This window comes from Sceloporus occidentalis, unplaced genomic scaffold (assembly GCF_023333645.1).
Source record: "Sceloporus occidentalis isolate IW3139 unplaced genomic scaffold, rSceOcc1.0.p SCAF_4, whole genome shotgun sequence".
NCBI lineage: Eukaryota > Metazoa > Chordata > Lepidosauria > Squamata > Phrynosomatidae > Sceloporus > Sceloporus occidentalis.
The window spans coordinates 34,060,449-34,082,023 of record NW_028316984.1 but is presented as its reverse complement, the minus strand read 5'-3'; the positions used below and the strand labels follow the sequence as shown (position 1 = coordinate 34,082,023).

Sequence of the window (21,575 nt, the reverse complement as noted above, 5' to 3'; positions counted from 1 at the left end):
CTCATCTACTTCATTAACTGAGGTATACATGTATGAGATTGCTGGCTCAGTGAATGATCAACAGGGTGTATTTCTTCAAACACTGGTTTTAGTACAGCATAGGAGTAACTGTGTCATTCAGCTAGAATTTGGGGCTCATGTACATTGTCCCTAACCTAAGAGGCCCCAAACTATCCACCTAGAGAGTGGCAGGTGACGAAGCTACATACTGGTTCCCACTGGTGACTGACACTGCTTAGAATCATAGAGTTGGAAAATACTCCAAGGACTATCCAGTCCAACCCTCTGCCATGCAAGAACACACAATCAAAGCATTCTTGACAGATGGCCATATAACATCTGTTTAAAAAAGGAGACTCCACCAGCTCCGAGGCAGCATGTTCCACGGTCGAACTGCTCTTACCATCAAGATATTCTTCCTAATATTTAGTTTAATGCAGCATCTATTTGTATTTTTAGAACTTTTTATAGTTGGAGGGGCAACTGATGTGTACATGGTTACAGATGCTTTTTCATTATTGTGATTTTTAAAAAAAATAAAATCAAAGGTAACCTATCTTCAAAGCTAATGTTTTTAGCATAAGGGCAGAAGCAAACTCTGTTTTGTTCTTGATGTCATGATGGTGCCGTGATTTAAGTGAGTTTAAAATGAGAAATCCAGTGGAGGGAGAGGGAGAAGAGACATATCAGACAGGTGCTTCACAACTGAAATAATAAAGAAGACCATCTAAAGGGAGTTCTCCCCTATAAGACAATTATATCTAGAGTATAAGATTATCTAGCAGCAGTACATTTGAAGTTTGCAGAATCTGAATCTGGGGCCCCACTAGTACTACGAAAATAATTCAGGATGAATCCAGGTTAAATCCTTGCTCCAAATGCACTCACTGCACTTTGGCGGGGGAGGGAGGCTACAAAAAACCCCTCTTAACCCAGAATATTTAATACTGGGTGTTTCCCCAAGTTTTCCTGAGAAATCCACATCCATCCACATCTTCAGCAATGTGAATAAGCTTCTGAATTGATTCAGATTGTTCTGTAGCATTCAGGGGAATGGAAATGGCTCAGTTTTATCCTAAATGATGGCATGTATGAATAACATAAGGAGTAAAATGACTCTGAGAGATTCGGGAACAATGATCCCTATATGCATCAGCGCGATGATCTGCATGTCCTCAGGACTAAAAAAATGTGTGATTGGCCCCCTTGGTTTGAAAGCTATCTGTCAAACGAGGAAAACTAGGAAATACTAGCAACAAACACAGTAATTTGTATGTTCTTATCTTCCATGCTGTTATTGTTTGGCGGAACGTTTCTTCAGAGCTCCTGTCTCCTAGGCTAGGTGTATTAAAACGTCAGCCTCAAATTCAAGGGAGGTGCTGGTACACTTGAACAGGTATTTTGGGTTAGTATAGAGATGGATAACCATGAACATTGTGAACTTTGATCTAAAAATGAGAGAGTACTGTGGGCAAGGACTAAAGTGTAGCTAGATCTGAATGGAGGTGTACCTCTAATTCTGGTTCTGAATGAAGTTACGCTTCTCCTGACAGACCAGGAGTCCTTTTATGCTCAGGACTAGCAGTGGATGTACAAATGGTGGTTGTGGTAGCCAGGATTGTCTTTTAGCAGTGTAGGTTTTTATGGCAGCCTTAACTCAATCTAAAGGCAGGGTACCTGGCTTCAGTTACTCATGCTGTAATTACATCTGAACTAGACAACTGTAACACTCTTTACATGGGGCTGCCTTCTAGGATGGTTTGGAAACTGCAAATGGTCCAGGGAGTAATTGTGTGGATGCTTGAGGGAACCAAATGTTTGAAGCAAAATAGATAATTAGTAGTGGGTTTTATGAATCAACTGATCTGGTTAATTTCATTCTGGGCTCAATTTAAAGTCATGGTATTGAATGATAAAACCTTAAATGATTGCCCTCCTGCATACAAAACTGTCTGGGCCTGAAGACTGGTGTTCTTAAAACCATTTGGATTGGCGAATACAAGAAACAGTGTTTTTTCAGTAGTGGCCTTGCATCTATGGAACTCCCTGCCAAAGGGAAAATGGCTAATTCCCTCTGGTCCTCTTTTAAATAGGTTTCAAATATCATTTTAATGAACTAATGAACAGGATTCCCTTTATATAGCAAATTGATAGATAAAAAAGTTGGAAATCAATAAAACTAATAATAATAAAAGTGAAGTAGTAATAGTAGTCACCATCTGCAAAGCCTGAAAACCACTTCCGCATGTCATGCAAGAATGATGTATTGAACTAATTTTGCTGGCCTTACCAGTTCAAAATTTTTTCCATGAAAAGCTTGGAAAAGTCACTTTTTTGGTCTAATCCCCAGTCAACCGCTTGAAGAGGTTATGTGGAAACCTTACTTCTTAGGCTGTAATTCCCAGCATCACCCAGCCAGCACTGCCAATTATCACTTTGGTTGGGGGATTCTGTGAACTGTACTCCAAAAAAGTAATGTTTCCAACCTCCATTCCACTGTAACTAAACTTGTTGTTAGCCAATACTATGTGTTTGTTTCAGGAAAGATATATTGAATATATATCTTGAAAGATATATTGAATAAAACTGACAGAAAAACAAAATGTCAAACCAACTTTGAAACTGTACTTGCACCTAGAAGTCTCGTTATCTACAATTCAAATAAGATGCCCTGGAAAAATTTGATTCACAAATGTCAAATTTAGCAACATGATAAAACTTATGACCAAATAAACTTTTACAGCTTAGAAATACAATCTTATGTTCTCTGATCTTCTTTACTTGTTCATTTACATTTTAACGAAAACTATATTGATTTTCTTTGAACTGAAATGGTAACTATTTTTTATTTTATTATTACTGAAGTTTTATTATTATATAAGAAAACAGTAAGCATAATTTTAATACCTATCCTTGTTAATTAAATAATAATAAATAATAAAGCTTTTATTTATATACCGCACCTTCCATAGATCAGGGCGGTTTACATAAAATTACAGTGCACATACAATGGTTAAAAACAGCACCATACAATATACAAGAATAGAATTAAAATGAAACCAGCTAAAACCCCAATAGCCCATCCTCATAGCCACGGAAGAGGAGGGAGGCCCGCAGGATTTTTATGCGGGGAATGCTAGCTGGAAAAAAAAGGTTTTCAACTCCCTTTTAAATTGGGCCAGGGAGGTAATCGAGCGGAGCTCGGCGGGCAGCGTGTTCCAAAGGGCCGGGGCGGCGATGGAAAATGTCCGCCTTGCGACGGAGGTAAGCCTGGCCCCTGGCACCTTCAGTAATAGCTGCCCGGATGTTCTGAGGGTGCGGGACGGAATGTATGGGGAGAGGCGGTCCTTCAAGTATCCTGGACCCAAGCCATTTAGGGCTTTATAGGTAATCACCAACGCCTTATATTGGGCCCGGAAACGAATAGGCAGCCAGTGAAGATCTTTAAGCACCGGTGTTATATGGCTGGTCCTGGAAACACCAGTGACCAGCCTGGCTGCCATATTTTGCACCATCTGTAGTTTCCGGGTTTGGTATAAGGGTTGCCCCATATAGAGTACATTGCAGAAATCCAGTCTCGAGGTTACCAGAGCATGTACAACAGTTTCTAGGTCCCTCTGGGTCAGGTATGGGCGCAGCTGGCGAATAAGCCGCAGCTGATAACAGGTGTTCTTGACCGTCGCATTCACCTGAGCAGTCAGGTGAAGCGACGAATCAAGAAGCACCCCCAGACTGCGCACGGAGTCCTTCACAGGGAGCGTGACCCCGTTCAGGACAGGTGGAACCACCGCCATTCCTGGACCAGGGGAACCTATCACTAGTACCTCCGTTTTCTCTGGATTCAGCTTGAGTCGGTTTTCCCTCATCCAGCCCATTACTGACTCTAGACAGGCCACGAGAGGAGAGATGCCATCCCCAGTCACTGCATCAGTCGGAGACATAGAGAAAATGATTTGGGTGTCATCAGCGTACTGATAACCCCGCGCCCCATGTCTCCGGATGATCTCTCCCAGCGGTTTCATGTAAATGTTAAATAGCATGGGAGACAGAATGGCTCCTTGAGGGACCCCAGTTTTAAGGGTCCGCTCATCGGACCCTTAAATATAGATTGCTGCCAAAGCTTTCTTCATTCTTTCTGGGGGACACTGTTTTCTTTTTCCTTGCTTTTGAATTTCCCACATTTGTGTTTTCCCTTTTATAATAATAAAAAATAAAATAAATTTGAAAAAGAATAAAAATAGTAACTACTGGTTAATTTATAATATATGTCTTTCACAGTTTTCCTATTCTGAAATAAATTTCCAAAACAGGTAACAAACTTACAGAAGGTGTGAGTTTGAGCTCAGATCTCTCTCTGTCTCCTTGTTCAAAGAATTCACTGGTTACCAGTTCAGCTACCTAAAATGCATATCAAATAATCTATTAGGTTTTATGCTGTTTGAGAAAAGTAACAGATTTCCTAATGCAACTGCCTGGTTAAGGAAGGAGATTAAATTCACCACTGCTTACGGTCCTTGACCAACATATCAAAACAGCCTAAAGCCTACTCATCGTGAACTAATTCACATCACTAGAATGTGCTTTCAAATCATTTTGAAATTACTTGGGGGGGGGGGAATGCAGACATTTTGAAGAAAGCTAGCACAGTGGTGCAGTTAGGATTAGGCTAAATCCAAGAGTGGGCCAATATACGAGTCTCTAGTAAAACTACATGTTATCTTAAATGCATGGTGTCCTGTTAAAGATGTCTTCCTTTTTTCATACACAAGTAAGCAGGCACATTCAAGCAAGGTTATCCAACATGTGTGAGTGGAGAAATTTTAAACGTTCTCCTGCTAGTTTCTCTCTCTCGAATAAACACTGAAATGAAGGAGGGATTAAACCTCCCCTACCCCCATTTTCTGTTTGATTTCTGTAAAACAAGCCTTACTGTTCCCCTGAAGTCTGAACCAGTGAATTTTGCATGGACTTAACATGTTTATTATCTCTCTGTCAGTGTGTGCATGTATGTGTCTTCAAGTCATCTGTCAACTTATGGCAATCCTATGAATTTCATAAGGGGTTGTTTTTTTTTTTAGGCAAGGAATATTCAAAGGTGGTTTTGCTAGGTCCTTCCTCCGAAGTATATCTTACAGTATCTGGTATTCCTTGGCGGTCTTCCATCCAAGAACTAACTAGGGCTGACCCTGCTTAGCTTCCAAGATCAGACAGGATCTGGCCTTTAGGGTTTACAGGCCTGCCAATACTCTCTTTAAAATGCCTTGTGTGACTGGAGATAAGTATGCATGCTATTGATTACAGGAAGTGAATTTCTATGTATGCTTGAATTCACTTCATAAATTTATGTCAGCACTATGCACACTTCATATTCTCATGGGGATGCCTTCATGGGAATTGAGATGGGAATGGAAAAACCATGATGTCCAAGGGCTCTTACTTGTTCAGTGAAATGTGAAAGAGGGAAAGGAACTATTATATCTAGTTCCATGTGGGCAAATAAATCTAGCTTTGTAAAAACAATTTACAAAATGCCGTTAACCTCGGGAGGGAGAGGGGAAATATAGATTGCTGCCAAAGCTTTCTTCATTGCAAATAAACCCCAACATAGTGCTGCTATGCTGGCATGTGAAAGCTAATACATGCAGTCAGCTATGTTGTGCATTTGGGGTTACTATACAGGTAAGTTTTGAGTAAGGGTTATAGCTCAGCAGTAGGGCACATAATCTGCACACAAAAAGTCCAGGCTCTGTTCTCAGCATCTCCTGGTAAGGTCCAGAAAACTACTGTCTGGAAATATGTAGAAGCCTTCTTCAGACCTGTCTACATACATTTTCATATCACCATGTATCTCATTGCTCACGAACATCTAGTTTTAAGATAGTTTCAACGCTTTTGTGATGTTTTATCTATTCCATTGATTTAAGTGGCCTTCAAGGTGGGTTGGACCATCAATCTAAATGAAATAAAGCTAAAGATATGTGAGTAACTTCTCAAAATAGGCAATACTCTTCTACAAAGTTAATAATAATTGATTTTCAGGGTTGTTGTTTTTTTCTATATGCTTTCAGAGAATAGTTGTGGTAGCACTATTTTGCAAACAGACTTGGATTCAGGTACCAAATGAAAGTGGACAGAAAGAAAAGAAGTACTTCTTCACACAGTGCATAGTTTAACTCTGGAATTTGTTTCCATAATATATAATGATGAATACCAACTTGGATAACCTTAGAAAGGATTAAACAAATTCATGGAGGCTATAGCTACTAGTATCTATAGCTGTGTATCACTACCAGTATCAAAGGTAGCATGCCTCTATTAATATACTAATTAAAGGGAATGCATGAGGGTGTCATTCTGCTCCTTTCTAGTCTGTGGACCACTCACAGGCACCCACATGGCCACTGTGAGAAGTGGGACACTGGACTAGATTGGTCTTGGGTTTGATCCAGCAGCAGGGCTCTTCTTATGTACAAGACACTTTGACAGTTGATGTTCTCTTCACCACTAAGGAATTTATCACATGTGGGGAAAATCAGGGAAAATCCAGGGTTTAAACAGTCATTTTCCTGGTAAAGTCATGCGATTGTGGTGAAGATTTTCACACACATCACAATTAGAGAGGACTTATCCTAGGAATAACCAGGGAATAACCAGCAACAAATCATTCACTATATTTCCCTGTGAATTATTTGCTGCTGTGCTGGTTATTCCTGGGATAAGTCCTCTTTAATCACAACATTGTGTCAAAATTTTCACTGTGACTGAGCAACTTTCCCAGGAAAACGACTGTTTAAACCCCGGATTTTTCCTGTGTGATAAAATCCTAAAATGGTGCCCATGTGACCTCTATTGTTTTCTTTACAGCTGGGTTTATAACCCAGGAAAATGAAGTGACAAATCCTGGGCTGGTAAAGAAGCCTCTTTTGGATTGTCTGATTCGGAATGCAAGTTTGTGGGATAACATTTTTGAATTATCTCCCTGCAAATAGAAAAAAATCTGGCAAGAAAAGGTTTGAATTACAATCATTCTTCCAGATGAGTAGGGTTCATTTGTTTTAAAACTCACAAAGAGTTGTTTGTTTTTTTAATTCACAGGCAAATTTCAAACTGGCATTCTTCATAGGCAGCATCATTATGTTTTCTAACACTTCATGTTTCTGACACCTTATTCTACTGCACATGTAGGAACCTAGTTCACCCAAGGAGCAAAACAGGTACCAAAACTGTCTCTATTTTATGTTGCCTTAGATTTATGGATGTGAGAAAAGCACATAGTTGGATGCTTCACCATGAGAAAAGAATAAATCCTGCCTATACAAAATTAGTATATCAGAGACATCTCTCCTTGACATCCATTCATATATGAAGAGCCTTTTATATGGACCTGAAATCTCAAAATATCTCAAACACAACAGAACAAGGCATGGTTTTACCAAAGGAGTGTACAATCCAGCAGCCTGCATGCAGCCTTTGGTCAGTCTCTGTACACCTCTTGAAACTGAAGGAACCCCATGCATTTTGGAAACAGGGATTCTGTTCCTTGGCTTCTGATATCATTGTTTTCCTGTTCTTGAGGGATAGGGGAGGGCCTTTCATTTATATTCCAGCAATCTCTAGATCTCCAAAGGCAGAAAGGAGAGGTGTAAACCTCCTAATTTCTTCCCACAGTGTGTGTGTGTGTGTCTCTGTGTGTGTGTTTAACAGTCTGCGTATTGAGTTGATACTGGATGCAGCTGTCAGGGTTGAAATGGTTGTGCATCCATTTTACCTTCTCATCTCTTCTTCCTGTGAATTAAATACATGTCCAGGTTTAAAAACAACCATCTGGCTGTTCCCAGAAACTGACTTAAACAACAGCTCTGAAGATTTGAGAAATCTCCAAAGATCCAAAGAAATCTCCACACAAGACACTTGTCTTCAATATTTCATGATCAGAGGGGATTTTAAGAGCTGTCACAAAATAATTCGATATCCCTGTTCTTTTTTCAAGTCTCAGATATAAAGAATAAGACTTCATCATGAAGCTAGGCTTACAGAATCAGATGCTCTTTGGATGCATTAATATTACTCAGTGCCATCAAGGAAACAAGAACAACAAAAATCCTGGCTAATAAACCACACTGAGCAGAAAATCTGTGCTATTTTTAAAAGCAGCAATACTGTTGTAAATCGATTGCAAATTTGGCCCTTTCCATGTCAGGTTCCTGGGAAAACGGCTGCATCAGTACCTCCTCTTTCTTGCCCTGCTATTAATCATGACTTGCCTGTCTTGAAATCTCCCATGGTTTGGTCGCAGCTCCAAGGTCACAGGCTGTCATTAGCATTGATCTGAAAAACAGAAGTGAACAATACAAGCTGAGCAAACCTTTGTTGCTTTTCTAAACAAATTCACCCTGGATACATAATCTGTTTTAAACAGTCAGAATTAGTGCCTTCTTCCTTTATAGAAGCGATGGCGCAGCTTGGAATTTCAATAGTCAGCACTGTTTTATGTCATTAACTATAAGAAGGCTAATGCATTATAGATAATCAAATAATGAATTTTCAATGCTATCCATTGAATGCTACCAAAGAAACATGTATCACTGCAGACTAACTACTAATTTTGCTGCACTTTGACTAATAAAGTCATATTTGTAATATATAGGGCAGCTGGATTTTTGCCATAATGTAAGAAAAAAAAGTTATTATATAATAAATACAGATTGTGCTAATCTATTTGCCTACTTATAAGTGACTACCGTGGTAAAAGAAAAGCTATAACCAGAGGCATTCTAGACACTGTTTAAGCAGTTTCTACAGTTCATCTGCAATAAAAATTCAAGATTTACTATGAGGACTGCACTGTTTCTCTGTAGTTTAATATCTGGCTACAGTTATATTTTATAAGTATTAGGAGAAAGGAAGTATTCACCTGGAGAAAGCATTTATGTACAGTACACAAAGCATATAAAACTATGAGAAAGTCCAAATAAAGAGCAAGGGCACTAGAAATATTGAAATGGCAAACATACTGCTCCAGCTCTAAAGTCAGGGATGACTGAAACAATATGGAAAAATAGGAAATGACCCATGGTTTATTTAAGAATACTTCCCATCTCATGAATAGCTCTTTTCATAACTATGTGTACACCACCCACAGGAGAGCACTTGGTTAATGATGCTTCTGTGTCTATCTGGCATCCTTTGGAGGGGGTGGTTTGGAGTTTCTTTTTGGCTGAAGTGGTTGTGGTAAAGTCCACCAAGATGACCTTAGAAATTATGGGATCATCTTGGAGTCCATGTATCTGTTGGCGAGATGTGTGGGTGTGCTTGTAAACCAGACATTGTGGGTGGTAGAGTTTATGCTTTGAGAGGAGGCAGTTTGTAGTGAAGATACAAGTGGCAGGAGGGGGAGGCGTTACACTTTCCATACCTCTGCTTTTCTCCCCACTTAAGCTATTCTCAGTCTCCAGCCACAGAATTCCAGAAATTTGTCTGTCTGAAATATTACGAGAGAAGCAGCAGCAAGGCAGTGGATGGGGAGTGTTGCAGATGAAACGTAAAGGGTGGGGAAAGGTTAAAGGACTCATTCTTGCACATCCACTCTGTTGCTTTTCCACTGAAAACGGCATCATCCTTAAGCAGCGACAATGCTGGCTACCATGGTTTTGTGTCTGCAGTCCTATATAGCTCAGCTGCTTGGCTATCTGGCTGTGATGGAACAGTTTTAAATTGTGCATTACTGTAATAATATATTTGCTGAGTTTCAACTATGTATAATGGCAAATTGCTAAATTACAATAAAGATCTTGCTTGTTTGCATGGGTCAGTGAAGTGTAGTAGATCTCCACATGGACCTATGCTAGGCTGAGCTATAAACCACACACCCTTCGACTTACTGTACTGCCTCTGAAGCCCATCCCCCATTCACATGCACAGCTCTTGATGGTTCTTGTGTAGGTTTTCTGTATACTGTGTGACCCAACCGTTGGTTCGGTTTGCGGATGACCAGGACATCAAAGAATGGCAATGCTCCTTCCTTTTCTTTTTCCATCGTGAATTGGATGTTTGGGTGGATGTTGTTCAGATGGTCCAAAAACACAGCCAGATCTTCTTCTCTGTGACTCCAAATAGTGAAAGTGTCATCCACATATCAGAACCATGTTGTGATCTTTTTTGGTGCTGTTTCCAGGGTTTACTTTTCAGTGTCCCATGTAAAAGTTTGCTATAACATGGCTCAGAGGGCTTCCCATGGCTACCCCATCTCTCTGCTCATAGAATCCATTGTCCCACTGGAAGAAGCTTGTGGTAAGGCAATGTTCGAACAGGGCTGTGATGTCTTCCAGAAAAATTTATCAGATGAGTGCCATGGTGTCTGTTATGGGGACTTTGGTGAACAAGGAGATCACATCAAGGCTGATTAGTATGTCTCTGGGTTTGAGTTTGAGTTGTTGATTTTTTCTATGAAGTGAGCCGAGTTCTTGGTGTAATTGGGGGTGGGGGTTTGTCTTATATGGGTTTGTAATTGTATGGCCAGAAACTTGGCCAAGTCATATGTGGGGGACCCAATGACGCTCTCTATGGGTTGGAGTGGAATGGAATCCTTGTGGATCTTATGAAGTCCATACAGTGTTGGTGGGAGAGCCTCAGATTTGCATAAACTTTGGTCTGTGGTTGGCTGAATGGAGGATTTTTTGATCAGGGTGTTCATTTTCCTAGTGATTTTGGTGGTTGGGTCATGTTTCAGTTTTTTGTATATTGCAAGATCCAGGAGTTCCTTGATTTTTTGTTTGTATTGTTATGTTTCCATGATTACTGTGGCATTACTTTTGTCTGCTGGGAGAATGATGATTTCTGGGTCTGAACTGAGGTCCTTGATGGCTTTTCTTTCTTTTTCGGTTATATCGCCAGCAAATGCAAATGCAAATGCAAACCACCCATGGTGAGGGGGGTTTCCCAGCAAACAATGGGTCATTAATGAAATGGACACACTGAGGCCATGCCATTCAACAACAGAACAATACACAGATTAACATGCAGATCACTTCCTCTTCACCAACAGTGTATATACCCTACTCTCTTCCATGCCAGCATTCTCTGAAGATGCCAGCCATGGCTGCTGGTGAAACATCAGGAAAAAACTCCTCTAGAACATGGCCTCATAGCTCAAAATACTCACAAAAATCTATGGATGCCAGCCATGAAAGCCTTCAACTACACAATAAGATCTTTTGTTACTGCCACTAGATTCTCTTCCCAGCATTATTGGAATCACTTCATGGACTTCAAGCAAGAGAGAGCTGTCACTTACCGAAATATCTCTCTCTGAGATTTAATGTTCCAGTTGTAGTCACCCTTGTTGACAAGTTCAAAAAATTCAGTTCTCTTCCTACAACAAAACATACCAGAGGAAGGAAATACACTTTTATGACTAGGGTGTAATACTTTTCATTAATATTTTCTGTAAAGATATTGTTCTTCTCACAAGTTGTTAAGTTCAGAAAGTACTATAACGGCTTGCATCTCTCTACAATGAGCAAGATTCCAAAGAGTGTTGGTACCCCTAGGGACCAGCCTGTCTCTGCTTCAGACTATTCAAATTAAAAAATTATAATTGCAGGACGAGTTTTATGGCAGCCCATCAATTTCATAGTTCCTTGATTATACACTGGCAACAAAGAAATAAATGATGGAGCCTTATTACTTTTTTTAAAAAGAAAGATGAAATGTATTTTAATAGATGTTAGAATTTTTAAAATATGGAGGGCTTTCAGCTGCTTAAAATGATACAACCTTCCCTAGGTCTTGGTCTTGTGCTAATTCATCACAATCAATTTTAGTTTGTGAAATTTTCATTTTTTAAATTGATATGCATTAATTAAAACTAAGCCATATATAAAAAATAACCTGAGGTAGGAAAAATTGCATTGTTTAAAATCAGTGAGGTACCAAGTAAATCAACACGGTATCAAGGTGGATGGGAGAATGAATGGGGTACTCCTTTGTATGCCACTGTGAGTTCCTTCGAAGAAAGACAGGTACATATGAGACTGTAAATAAGTACAGTGGTCCCTCCACATTCGCTGTGGTTAGATGTGAAGTACTGTCATGAATATGGAAAACCTACAAATTAAAAAACACTATTATTTTTACCTAAGAGAGCACCTCTCTAGGAATCTCCAGGTCCTCCAGTGCAACTCTGTGGTCAACACCTGCCAGAAGCTGATCATACAATCATGCTGGAAGACCCAGAAATGCCTAGAGAAGTGTTTTCTCTAGGAACTTCTAGATTCTCCAGCACAGCTCTATGATAAACTCCCAGCTGAACTGCACTGGATGACTTAGAGATTCCAAGAGAGAATATATTATTCAAAACCGTGAATAATCAAATCTGCAAAGTCAAAGCCGCAACTGTGGAGGGACAACTGTATATATTTATGAGAATACTTGGATATCATATTGTTTAGCAATTCAAGGGTGGCAGGCATTCCCCAATTTATACTTAGGAAAGTTAGCATCTAATTGAAAGTCATTGTATTTCTAAGAAGAAACAAGGCACATTGTACCAAAAAATATATTCTGAGAAACAGCTGCCCACCATGAGCAAAATATAAATAATTTTCTATGAAGTGCACTGAGAATGTCACATTGCTGAACATCTCAGAATCCATTCACAATAGAGTAATATGACTAAAGCAGCTAAGAGAAAGCCTGGAGTGGCCAACAATACTTACAACATGTGGTAAATATAACATGTTAAAACATATTAACAGCTCGTGTGCAGCAAGATTATGTGAATTATGAAGAACATAATTGAGGAACTATATCACAGCGGTCAGCTGTCTCCCCCCTCCAGGTTTCCTACTATATCAGAAAAGAGGCTCAAAAATGCAATTTCCACCAGTGACTGTCCTCCATGGAATGACTTCTGCAAATTTTCAAGAGGTAATCCTGAGAATAGGTTTGTAGAGACTTGCTATTCACTGGTCTATCTTTGATTCAGGCTCTTTTTGCATATTTTCTGATTGTCAGAATCTGTGATGTATCCCCTGGAATACCTTTGACCACTTTCCATCTATGTAGATTGTCCATTTAGGCATGTATATCCTATGGCAGGTTGGTGTTATCAATGTAGGCTGTAACAGGCAAATTACTTTCTAAATTAATTTTGGATTATTTAAGATAATCCAATATGACATGATTTAATAAATGTATTAATAATTTTATAACTATTAATTATTGATAAACATGCTAATAATTATTATTAATACATGTATTAATAGTATAATACTAGCATAGTATTATTAGTATAGTGTAGTATAATAATATTATTATATTATTTTATAAACAATAATACTATCTAATAAACTTTCATATTATTTACTATAAAGCTTCTTAATCCACTGAGGATGTCTCAGATAATACACATTTTTTCCTTGCACATTTTGCTTCAGAGTATTGAAATGTTTGCATGTTACACGAAGTTTCTAATACAATGCAAAGTCACACAGGCAGAAAGGAAAATTCATTTCTCTCATGGCATGATGGCCTAACAACCCCTCTGGGGATAGGTACTGCAGTGATGACAATTTTAACAGCCTAGACTAGCTGGCACATAGGCTTTAAATCAATCTTATTCTTAACTGTTCACAGGCAACTCCGCATTGCGTCAGCACTACACAAGGTGCTTTTGTGAGTGGCTCCTTGTTTCATTTAAATAATAATAATAAAAAACCTGCCACCGATTACCCCTTTTTCCTTCTCCAGAAAACAGCATCACATTTCAAAATCCTCCGTCCTTATTGTTTAGTCTTCCTTTAGCAATGTAAAACAATTAACAAGGAAATAAAATCTTCAGCTGTGACCAAAATGTGACCTTCTCACACCCACCAGGAGCAATGTGTTACATCGTAAAGTACAGACAGGTTCACCAGCACTCCTTTCAATTATATGCATTCACTGCCAAAATCCATATACATCTGTGTGGTGTGGTACCTCTGCGTGTAAGTGTTAAGCTTCAAAGAAACATACAGAGAAGGTCAAAGACTAATCAAATCACAAACATGTTAACATGAATGTTGAGACAGGATCGCTGCATCACAATTTGTCACACTGTGATGGCAAAGAAGAGGTTCAGATCATCTCCAACACCCTCTTCTTCCACAGTGACTACTTGATCTGCCTCTGCAAAAGCTAAGTCATACTTCTCCCCACACTCATTGCTTCCTAACAACCATGTTTCGGTGTCATACTACCTCTGATTATGGAGGCCTCATTTACTTAAACCAAGCCTAGTAACTATCACACCTATCCTGTCTTAATCTGTCTAAATCCTTTCTGAAAGTCATCTAGGTTTATAGTCACTCTACACCTTGTGGCCCAATACCATGTGCATATGCATCACTTGGGCTGCATCCACACTGCAGAACTAATCCCAGTTGACACCATTGTAACTGTCATGGCTCAATGCTATGGAATTCTGGGAATTGTAATTTGTTGTGGCACCATAGCTCTCTGACAGAGAAAGATAAATTTTCCCCAAAACTGCAGTTTCATGAATTCTATAGCATTGAGCCTTGGCAGTTAAAGTGAAGTCAACCTGGATTATTTCTGTAGTGCAGACACACTACAGTTAGGGTTGCCGGTAGGGATTTCAGCAGGTGTTGCTCATCACACAACATGCAACACCTGCTGAAATTCCCTCTTCTACACAACTACTAAATGTACAAGAGCCCTCTCCAGTTTTCTCTATGGCAACCCAACTAGTGTGGGCAGGTAGTGTTGACAGCTGCCCTTTTTCCCTCTGTTGTGTTGTTATGCCTTTAACAACTACAGCTGACAGGCCAGTGAGGAAGATAGCGTATGCTCAAGCAAGAAGCACACTCTGTGAAGAAAAACCTGACCAAATGAGCATGGAACAATCTTTAGAAAATTGCTGGGACTCCAGCACTACTGCAAACAACTAACTTGCTCCTGATGTAGCATCTTTCCACAGCACTGTTGGGAGGATTACGTTGCTACTATCAAGTGCTGATTCAAACCTCTGCCACTTCCCATTGCTGACACCATAACCAAGGCTGTGTTTGCACAGCAGAAATAATCCAAGTTGATGCCAGTTTAACTGTCATGGCTCAATGCTATGGTATTCTCGGATTTGTAGTTTTGTGTGCATTTAGCCCCCTTTGTTAGAGGGTTCTGGTGTTACAACAAACTTCCCTTCCTAGAATTCCATAACATTGAGCCATGGCAGTTAAACTGGTGTCAAACTGAATTATTTCTACAGTGCAAATGTAGCCTAAGGCCCGCTGAAGTAGCAGGGACCCAAAAGAGGACAGGTTGCTAAGGGCATGTGGCCAAAGGTGCCCTTCAGATCTTGACCATGGCTTTGCTCCACTTGATTACTTTTTATACGTCAGTGATGGTTAAACATACATGAACACTGATGATGGTGATGGGAAGTCTAAACACATTTAATTTTATCTGTTGAAAAATATTGTTGAGATGTTATCAGGGCAGGACAAGAAGAGGGTATATGTGGCCTGTGATGGCCATTTCACACATAGATGTTCCCCCTCCCTTCCGTTATCAAAAACAGAAATGAACTAGTCTGCTGAAATGCTAGTCCTCCATTAGCAGAGAGTTTTTAAATTGACAAATTAAGCAAACTGTACTTTTCTTTAAATGAAAAGAAAATAGCTAAACATACTGTACGTACAACATCCACAAAGCCAACAATGCAAAAAGCGCTAGAGTAAATAACTCAAATGATAATTGAATGCTAACTTCTAGTATTACGTGCCCTCTGCCCTCACTAGTATTTAAAAGGTCATCAGGGGTTGGAGCTCTTTCAGATTTTCATTTGTCAAATTCAAGAAAATGCCAATACCTACTCAAAATAGAGAGTGAGGTCTGTTGCCAATATTGACTTCTTCAGAAGCTGCATAAGGTCACTGTAATCCTTGGAGGACAAGTTAGCAAAGATGTTGTGACCCTATAATGAAAGAGATAGCAAAGCTAAATAGCTCGGAATCAATATAGGGTTTTTGAAAGGTTTCCCAATAACTCTGCAAAGTGTGTCATCATTACAACAAATCCTTGTTTTATTCATAGTGAAATCATGACAAAAACATTTCCATCAGCCAATGCAATTAAGATGTTTTCCTGGATTTTTCTCTCAGACTAAAATTATGGGCACTAAAATAAAAATATTACACTCATAAATATGCCTCATGCAACTGATGAACAACATTACTCAAATGCCTTTGGAATGATGTTTTGAGATTTGGCTTATTCCGTAACAGAGTCACGTCTGTTGGGTAGATACTTCACTTGATTGTTTTTAGGCTGCTGGTCCAAAGCTAAACATGTACATGGATACAAGTTTCAATTTCAATGACATTTCCCCAGCATGTATGCCAAGAATTGGTTTACCAATTTATTTAGGGATTAACTTTCCTCCTTTGTGCTTTTCATGGAATTTGTTTGAAGCCAACATGCACAAAACGAAATAGAGGAGCAACTACTGGCTATATACCCCAGCCTAGTCTTTTGAGATGCTTACCCATAAAAGGGCACACTCATGAACAAGGCCCCCTGATTCCCATTCATGAGGCACATTCGTGCAGAATACTATGTTTAAATTGGTACCACTATAGTACTAAAAGTAAGGAGAAGCTGGGGCCATCATAAGATGAAGTTACTTTTACTTCTGGAAAAGTGATACAGAGCTGAAAGAAACTCTGCATTTAATCTGCACAGTGGAAATAATGGTTTTTGATGCTGCTTTAATTGCCATGGCTCAGTGCTATGGAATCCTGGGATTTGTAGTTTTGTGATATTTACTCTTTTTGGTCAGAGAGCAGAATGGGGAAAAACTAACCCTAAACCTAACCCTAAAACAAACCAAATTATTACCACTGTGTCATTGTAAAGCCATCTGGAATGTGTGGTTTAATCTGACTGAAGATTGCAGGAATTAAACAGTAAAGTTGGAATCTATACAAGATAATATAATCCTTGGTATTTCTTTGCTGGTTTTAGCAGAACAATCATTCACATAGATTGTTCTCATTCTTTTCTTTCACAGATATTCTTGTTTCTTTCCCTTTTCCTTCCTTCTTTCCTTCCTTCCTTTACAGGATACTCATTAAAAGGTTGTTTAGTGCTGAGGAAGCAGGATGTTAGCAAAAGAATACCAGTCAACAGTTTACCACATAAAATAAAGATAATTGTATCTTCTGGCCTAATGGTCTTATTTACTATGAATACCAAGATGGATGTGGGATAATTTTATCATAGAGTTTACAATTACTGCATTAATTAAGGCAAAGGAAATGCCAACCTATATTCTAGGGAGATGTATACAAGAATATTGCAGTACTAATAGTATAAACAGAAAAAATCAGAACCACTTCAACCACATCCCAGGATGTTTTGCTTTTGACATATTACAAAGCCCAACAATATATCGCTCCAAGGAATCTAGAACTCAGAATCCTTATCCTACATGTGAACATGGTGCTTTTCTATATAACAAATCAGATGTGCCTTAATGCTTTATTTCAGAGTGATTTTAGATGAGGCTTTCATAATGCCATGACCCTGCCTCATTTGCCAAATTTTACTTTCAAATAACATAATTCTTCCTTTCTGCCCTATCTTTGTTTTCACCCAGTTTCTTTTAATGTCTTCCTTACTGCAGAAAATTTTGTTACGGCATAAAGGACAGAAAAGTTGCATAATGACATGATTAGACATTGGACATACTACATTTCTGAGGTAGAATTTAGAGACAAAACCATGTTAGGCTAGAAAATCAGTAAGGAAAGGGAACTTGTAGCACCTTTGAGACTCATAAACTTGAGTCTACTTCTACCTCCATGCATCTGAAGAAGTAGGCTCAAGTCCATGAAAGCTCATACTACCAGCTTCTTCATTTCAGTTAGTCTCAAAGGTGCTACAAGACCCCTTTCCACACATTTTTGTGGTCAGGCTTTGGACATACTGACAAAATCTACCAGCCAACATGGCCAGACTCTGCTGGTATCATTAAAAATGGACCTTTTCCAAGCTCTGTCAGGCATCTTGTCAGCTACAATGTCATAAATTAGACTTACGACTGTGCAACTGTTCCCCATTCATATCTATAATAGTACTACCATTGCCATGATTGTAAATGCCTCTGAAACCTGAGCAGAGCACTGCAGGATGATGTGAGTAGCAAAGTGTTCATGTCATCCTGCAGCATCCCACTCACCAGTGCTGTGAAATTCCATTACTCATGACAGCTAACTGGCTTTTAAAGAGGCTTTTGGGAATCAGAGCAGGAGGTGGAGCATAGCTACAATATTGTATCTACACCTCTGATGCAGGATTATGGTCTTTGTCTCTTAACTGCTACCATGAAGAACCCTCTGTATGGGAACGTTTTCAGATACTTATATTTACAAATGAAGAGATTGGCTATTCCTCTGGCTCTGTACCTCACTCTGAAGAATCATGACAGCATGGTTAAAATGATGGTGCTCCAATGTAGCAGAGGTCCCATAGAGTTGAGCCAAAGCGGATCCAATCCTTAAAAAAGAAAAAAGAAAGAAAAATGCAATAGAGACAAAGGGTCAGCACTAATTCTAGTATATGCTCCTGAAATGTTTTGGATTATCAGAGAAATGCTGTCCAAGTGTGCAACCACCTCACTAGGGTTGGTGTCACCTGGTGCAGCAACTCATGGTGCCATGCTACATTGACCTCCTCCCATAGAAGACTATACAGAATCTTTAGTAAATTTTTTTGTACTAATATTACTCATAAGTTGCAATTCCTGTATATCACTTAATGCAATGGCAATAATTGTGTCATAAAGAACTAACAAAATTAAAATTAGACCTTTAAATTACAATATCATATGCACAACCTAAATGTGTTTACATGTACATAGTTTCATGTAGTTAAAGCAAAAATTTAGTTAGATGTGATGTTTTCAAAGAAAATTTAAAAAGAATTATTTTTTAAAATAAAATCAAAATTTTAAAATTTCTATTTTAAAAAAATTAAACCTGAGGCCTCTCCTTTCTCCTCCCACTGAGCTGCACCTCACACTGTCTCCAGAGTTTTAAAGGGATGCAGGTGAATATCACAACCCGTTTCTGCCAAAAGGCCAATGTCAATTAGAAAAATTAATGGTGCGTGCTGCTGCGCCGCCGCACCCAAGCCCCATTATAATGGTGGCACTTAGTCTGGACCCCCCCCCCCCCCCCAATTCCTAAAATCCTGGCTACATCCCTGGATAGGTACGAATAGGGTTGCATCTTTCTGCTATATGTTTACATGTATTGTTTAAAAATAATTCTGATGTAATATTTACCACACTTACACACACACACACACACACACACACACACCCTGTACATCATTTAAAATGCTAAGTTGAATCCTTAAAAGTTGAAATCTAATTACAAACAAGAATGGTTGGTAGGTGGAGGATAATTGGATGAGACTGTCACAAAAGATTAATGTGCACCAGTACTTCACTTCTGGGATTCAGCCTAAAATGAAAGGACAGGGTTTTGTTGTTGTTGTTGGTAGTAGTGGTGGCGAGTGGGTTTAAAATGGTTATGCTGGAATAAGGTAAACTTTCCTAGAAGCTTGTGTTACAAAGCTGCCACCACGCAGTAATCTTTTACCAGCATGGTGCAGTAGGAAGGGGAGGGGGATAGGGAAAGAACAACTAGGAAACCTCATTCCCCAGAGAAAATGGCAGTGTTGTCTTAGCACAGCAATTTCAGGGAGCTGTGGTGTGATGTTGTTTTCAATCACATGCCTCTTGATCTTTCATCAGGTTTTCCTCTAACACTTGGAAAGTAAAGTGGGAAAGCAGAAGGTAATGTTAGCTTCAATTTTAGGAATCAGCTGGTGAGAATAAAAATCACAGTTCCTTTCATGGAGGTGATAACATCTGTTACCAATACATCAACATGCTGTGTCACAATGTGCTTTCTGTTCAGCCTCTTCTGTGATTTCTATGCCAGTACAGGAAAAAACAACGGTGTTTTCATCTCTCTCACACAAGGGCAGAGATGGTATCAAGGCCACAAGCTGTTTGATTTCATCTATCTATCTATCTATCTATCTATCTATCTCCATACATCCATCATCTTCATTATCATAATCATCACCACCACCACGACAACCTGAACAGAAAAACAGTACAGATTTGACCAAGTTTTTAATTTATATATAAAAAACCCCAGTTCCTTGAATTTTCATTTATTAACTTATAATCAGTCAGAATTCCTGTAATCTCTTTTGTGTCAGCCATTTGCAAAATGGTGGCATGAGGATTTTATTCCAAGATGGCTACACAGATTAGATAGCTGCTGTATATGTCAAACTTATGTGGTCCTTAAAAGCGACAACTGTGTGCATACTGGTGTGGTTGCAAGTCCCACTGACTGAAAAGCACAGGGCATCTTTCTGAGTAGACAACATAAACTCAGTTGCAATGCAGAGCTGCATTTGACATAGCAATTCACAGCATTATTAATGTTTCATCTACCAGGGACCATACTAAATTTAGGATCTTCCTCTAATCCCCTCTACTACAAGTGTTGGTACTCAGTAATTCCAGCTCCTTCTTTTCCCAATGCGCTTGGCATTAGAAGGAAAGCCATTTAGGTAAAAGATGTATCTTCAAGTTAGGCTTTAGTACCAGCACCAAACTACCTCTTTCTAAACAACTCCTGAAAGGATTGCTTTCATGTGCCTAATCTGTAGAAGCTCTAGGTTAGTGGGTCTCAAAGCCTGTGGTATATAGGTTGAGAAGAGCAATAATATAGCCAATAATACCAGTATTAATACTTGCACCAATTCATGATTAACAGTATTCGTATAATTATCCTTAATAATGGAATTATTATTTTGCTTGTTTGTGTTAACTTCCAACAATACTAATGTAATTTTATGCACTTAAAATGTACCATAAATGATAAATATAACAGCAGAATAGCTATAAACACATAAATTTCATCAGAAAAAGTGACTTTTTTGTTCCTCCTATAGCAGGACAGAACAAGTGAAGGACTTAAGATATGAAAGGCTGAAAATTACTGCTCTAGACTTCACATGATAATGGAAACAGTTCTCCATTTAGATGGAATTAATAACTGAAGGAAAATTCAACAGTAACCCTAGAGTACAAGGCGGGGGGGGGGGGGGGTCATAAAGCACAGTTGAGATTCCCCCATCCCTGTGACAAAGTAATACCCAGAGTTTCTTTGGCAAGAATTTTAGATTTTTGCATGGATGAAATTGTTTGCAGGAATTGGATGCACTGCTTTATTGTATTTGAGTATATATTTTTGATCTTTTTTACCAGCAATTCTGTTCTGATGCACAAGTGAATTAGAAGGCTGTGTGAGGATCATGCTATACCCCCACTGATGAATAACTATCAAGTTAAGAAAACCAGCATTACACTGAACCCTAGTGGGTTTTGGTACATCTTTTCTGTCTGGCACTAAACTAGCTGCTCAGGATTCTCTTCAAGAACCGCAGTGCAGGAAGTCCATTCACATCTGTTCACACTGGAAAACTCC

The 21,575-nt window shown here is 39.0% G+C and overlaps 1 protein-coding gene across 1 annotated transcript in view; it reads right to left on the bottom strand.

The window, feature by feature from the left end:
- Nucleotides 1-21,575, bottom strand: part of LOC149313712 (dual 3',5'-cyclic-AMP and -GMP phosphodiesterase 11A) — a 169,407-nt gene that overhangs the window by 21,459 nt on the left and 126,373 nt on the right. Inside the window, exons 13-17 of the mRNA XM_089523024.1 lie at nucleotides 18,465-18,555; nucleotides 15,873-15,973; nucleotides 11,294-11,371; nucleotides 8,265-8,328; nucleotides 4,324-4,398 (exon numbers count right to left, since the gene is read on the bottom strand). Of these exons, the coding sequence (XP_089379150.1) occupies nucleotides 4,324-4,398; nucleotides 8,265-8,328; nucleotides 11,294-11,371; nucleotides 15,873-15,973; nucleotides 18,465-18,555 (409 nt within the window). The remainder of the gene's footprint in view (nucleotides 1-4,323; nucleotides 4,399-8,264; nucleotides 8,329-11,293; nucleotides 11,372-15,872; nucleotides 15,974-18,464; nucleotides 18,556-21,575) is intronic.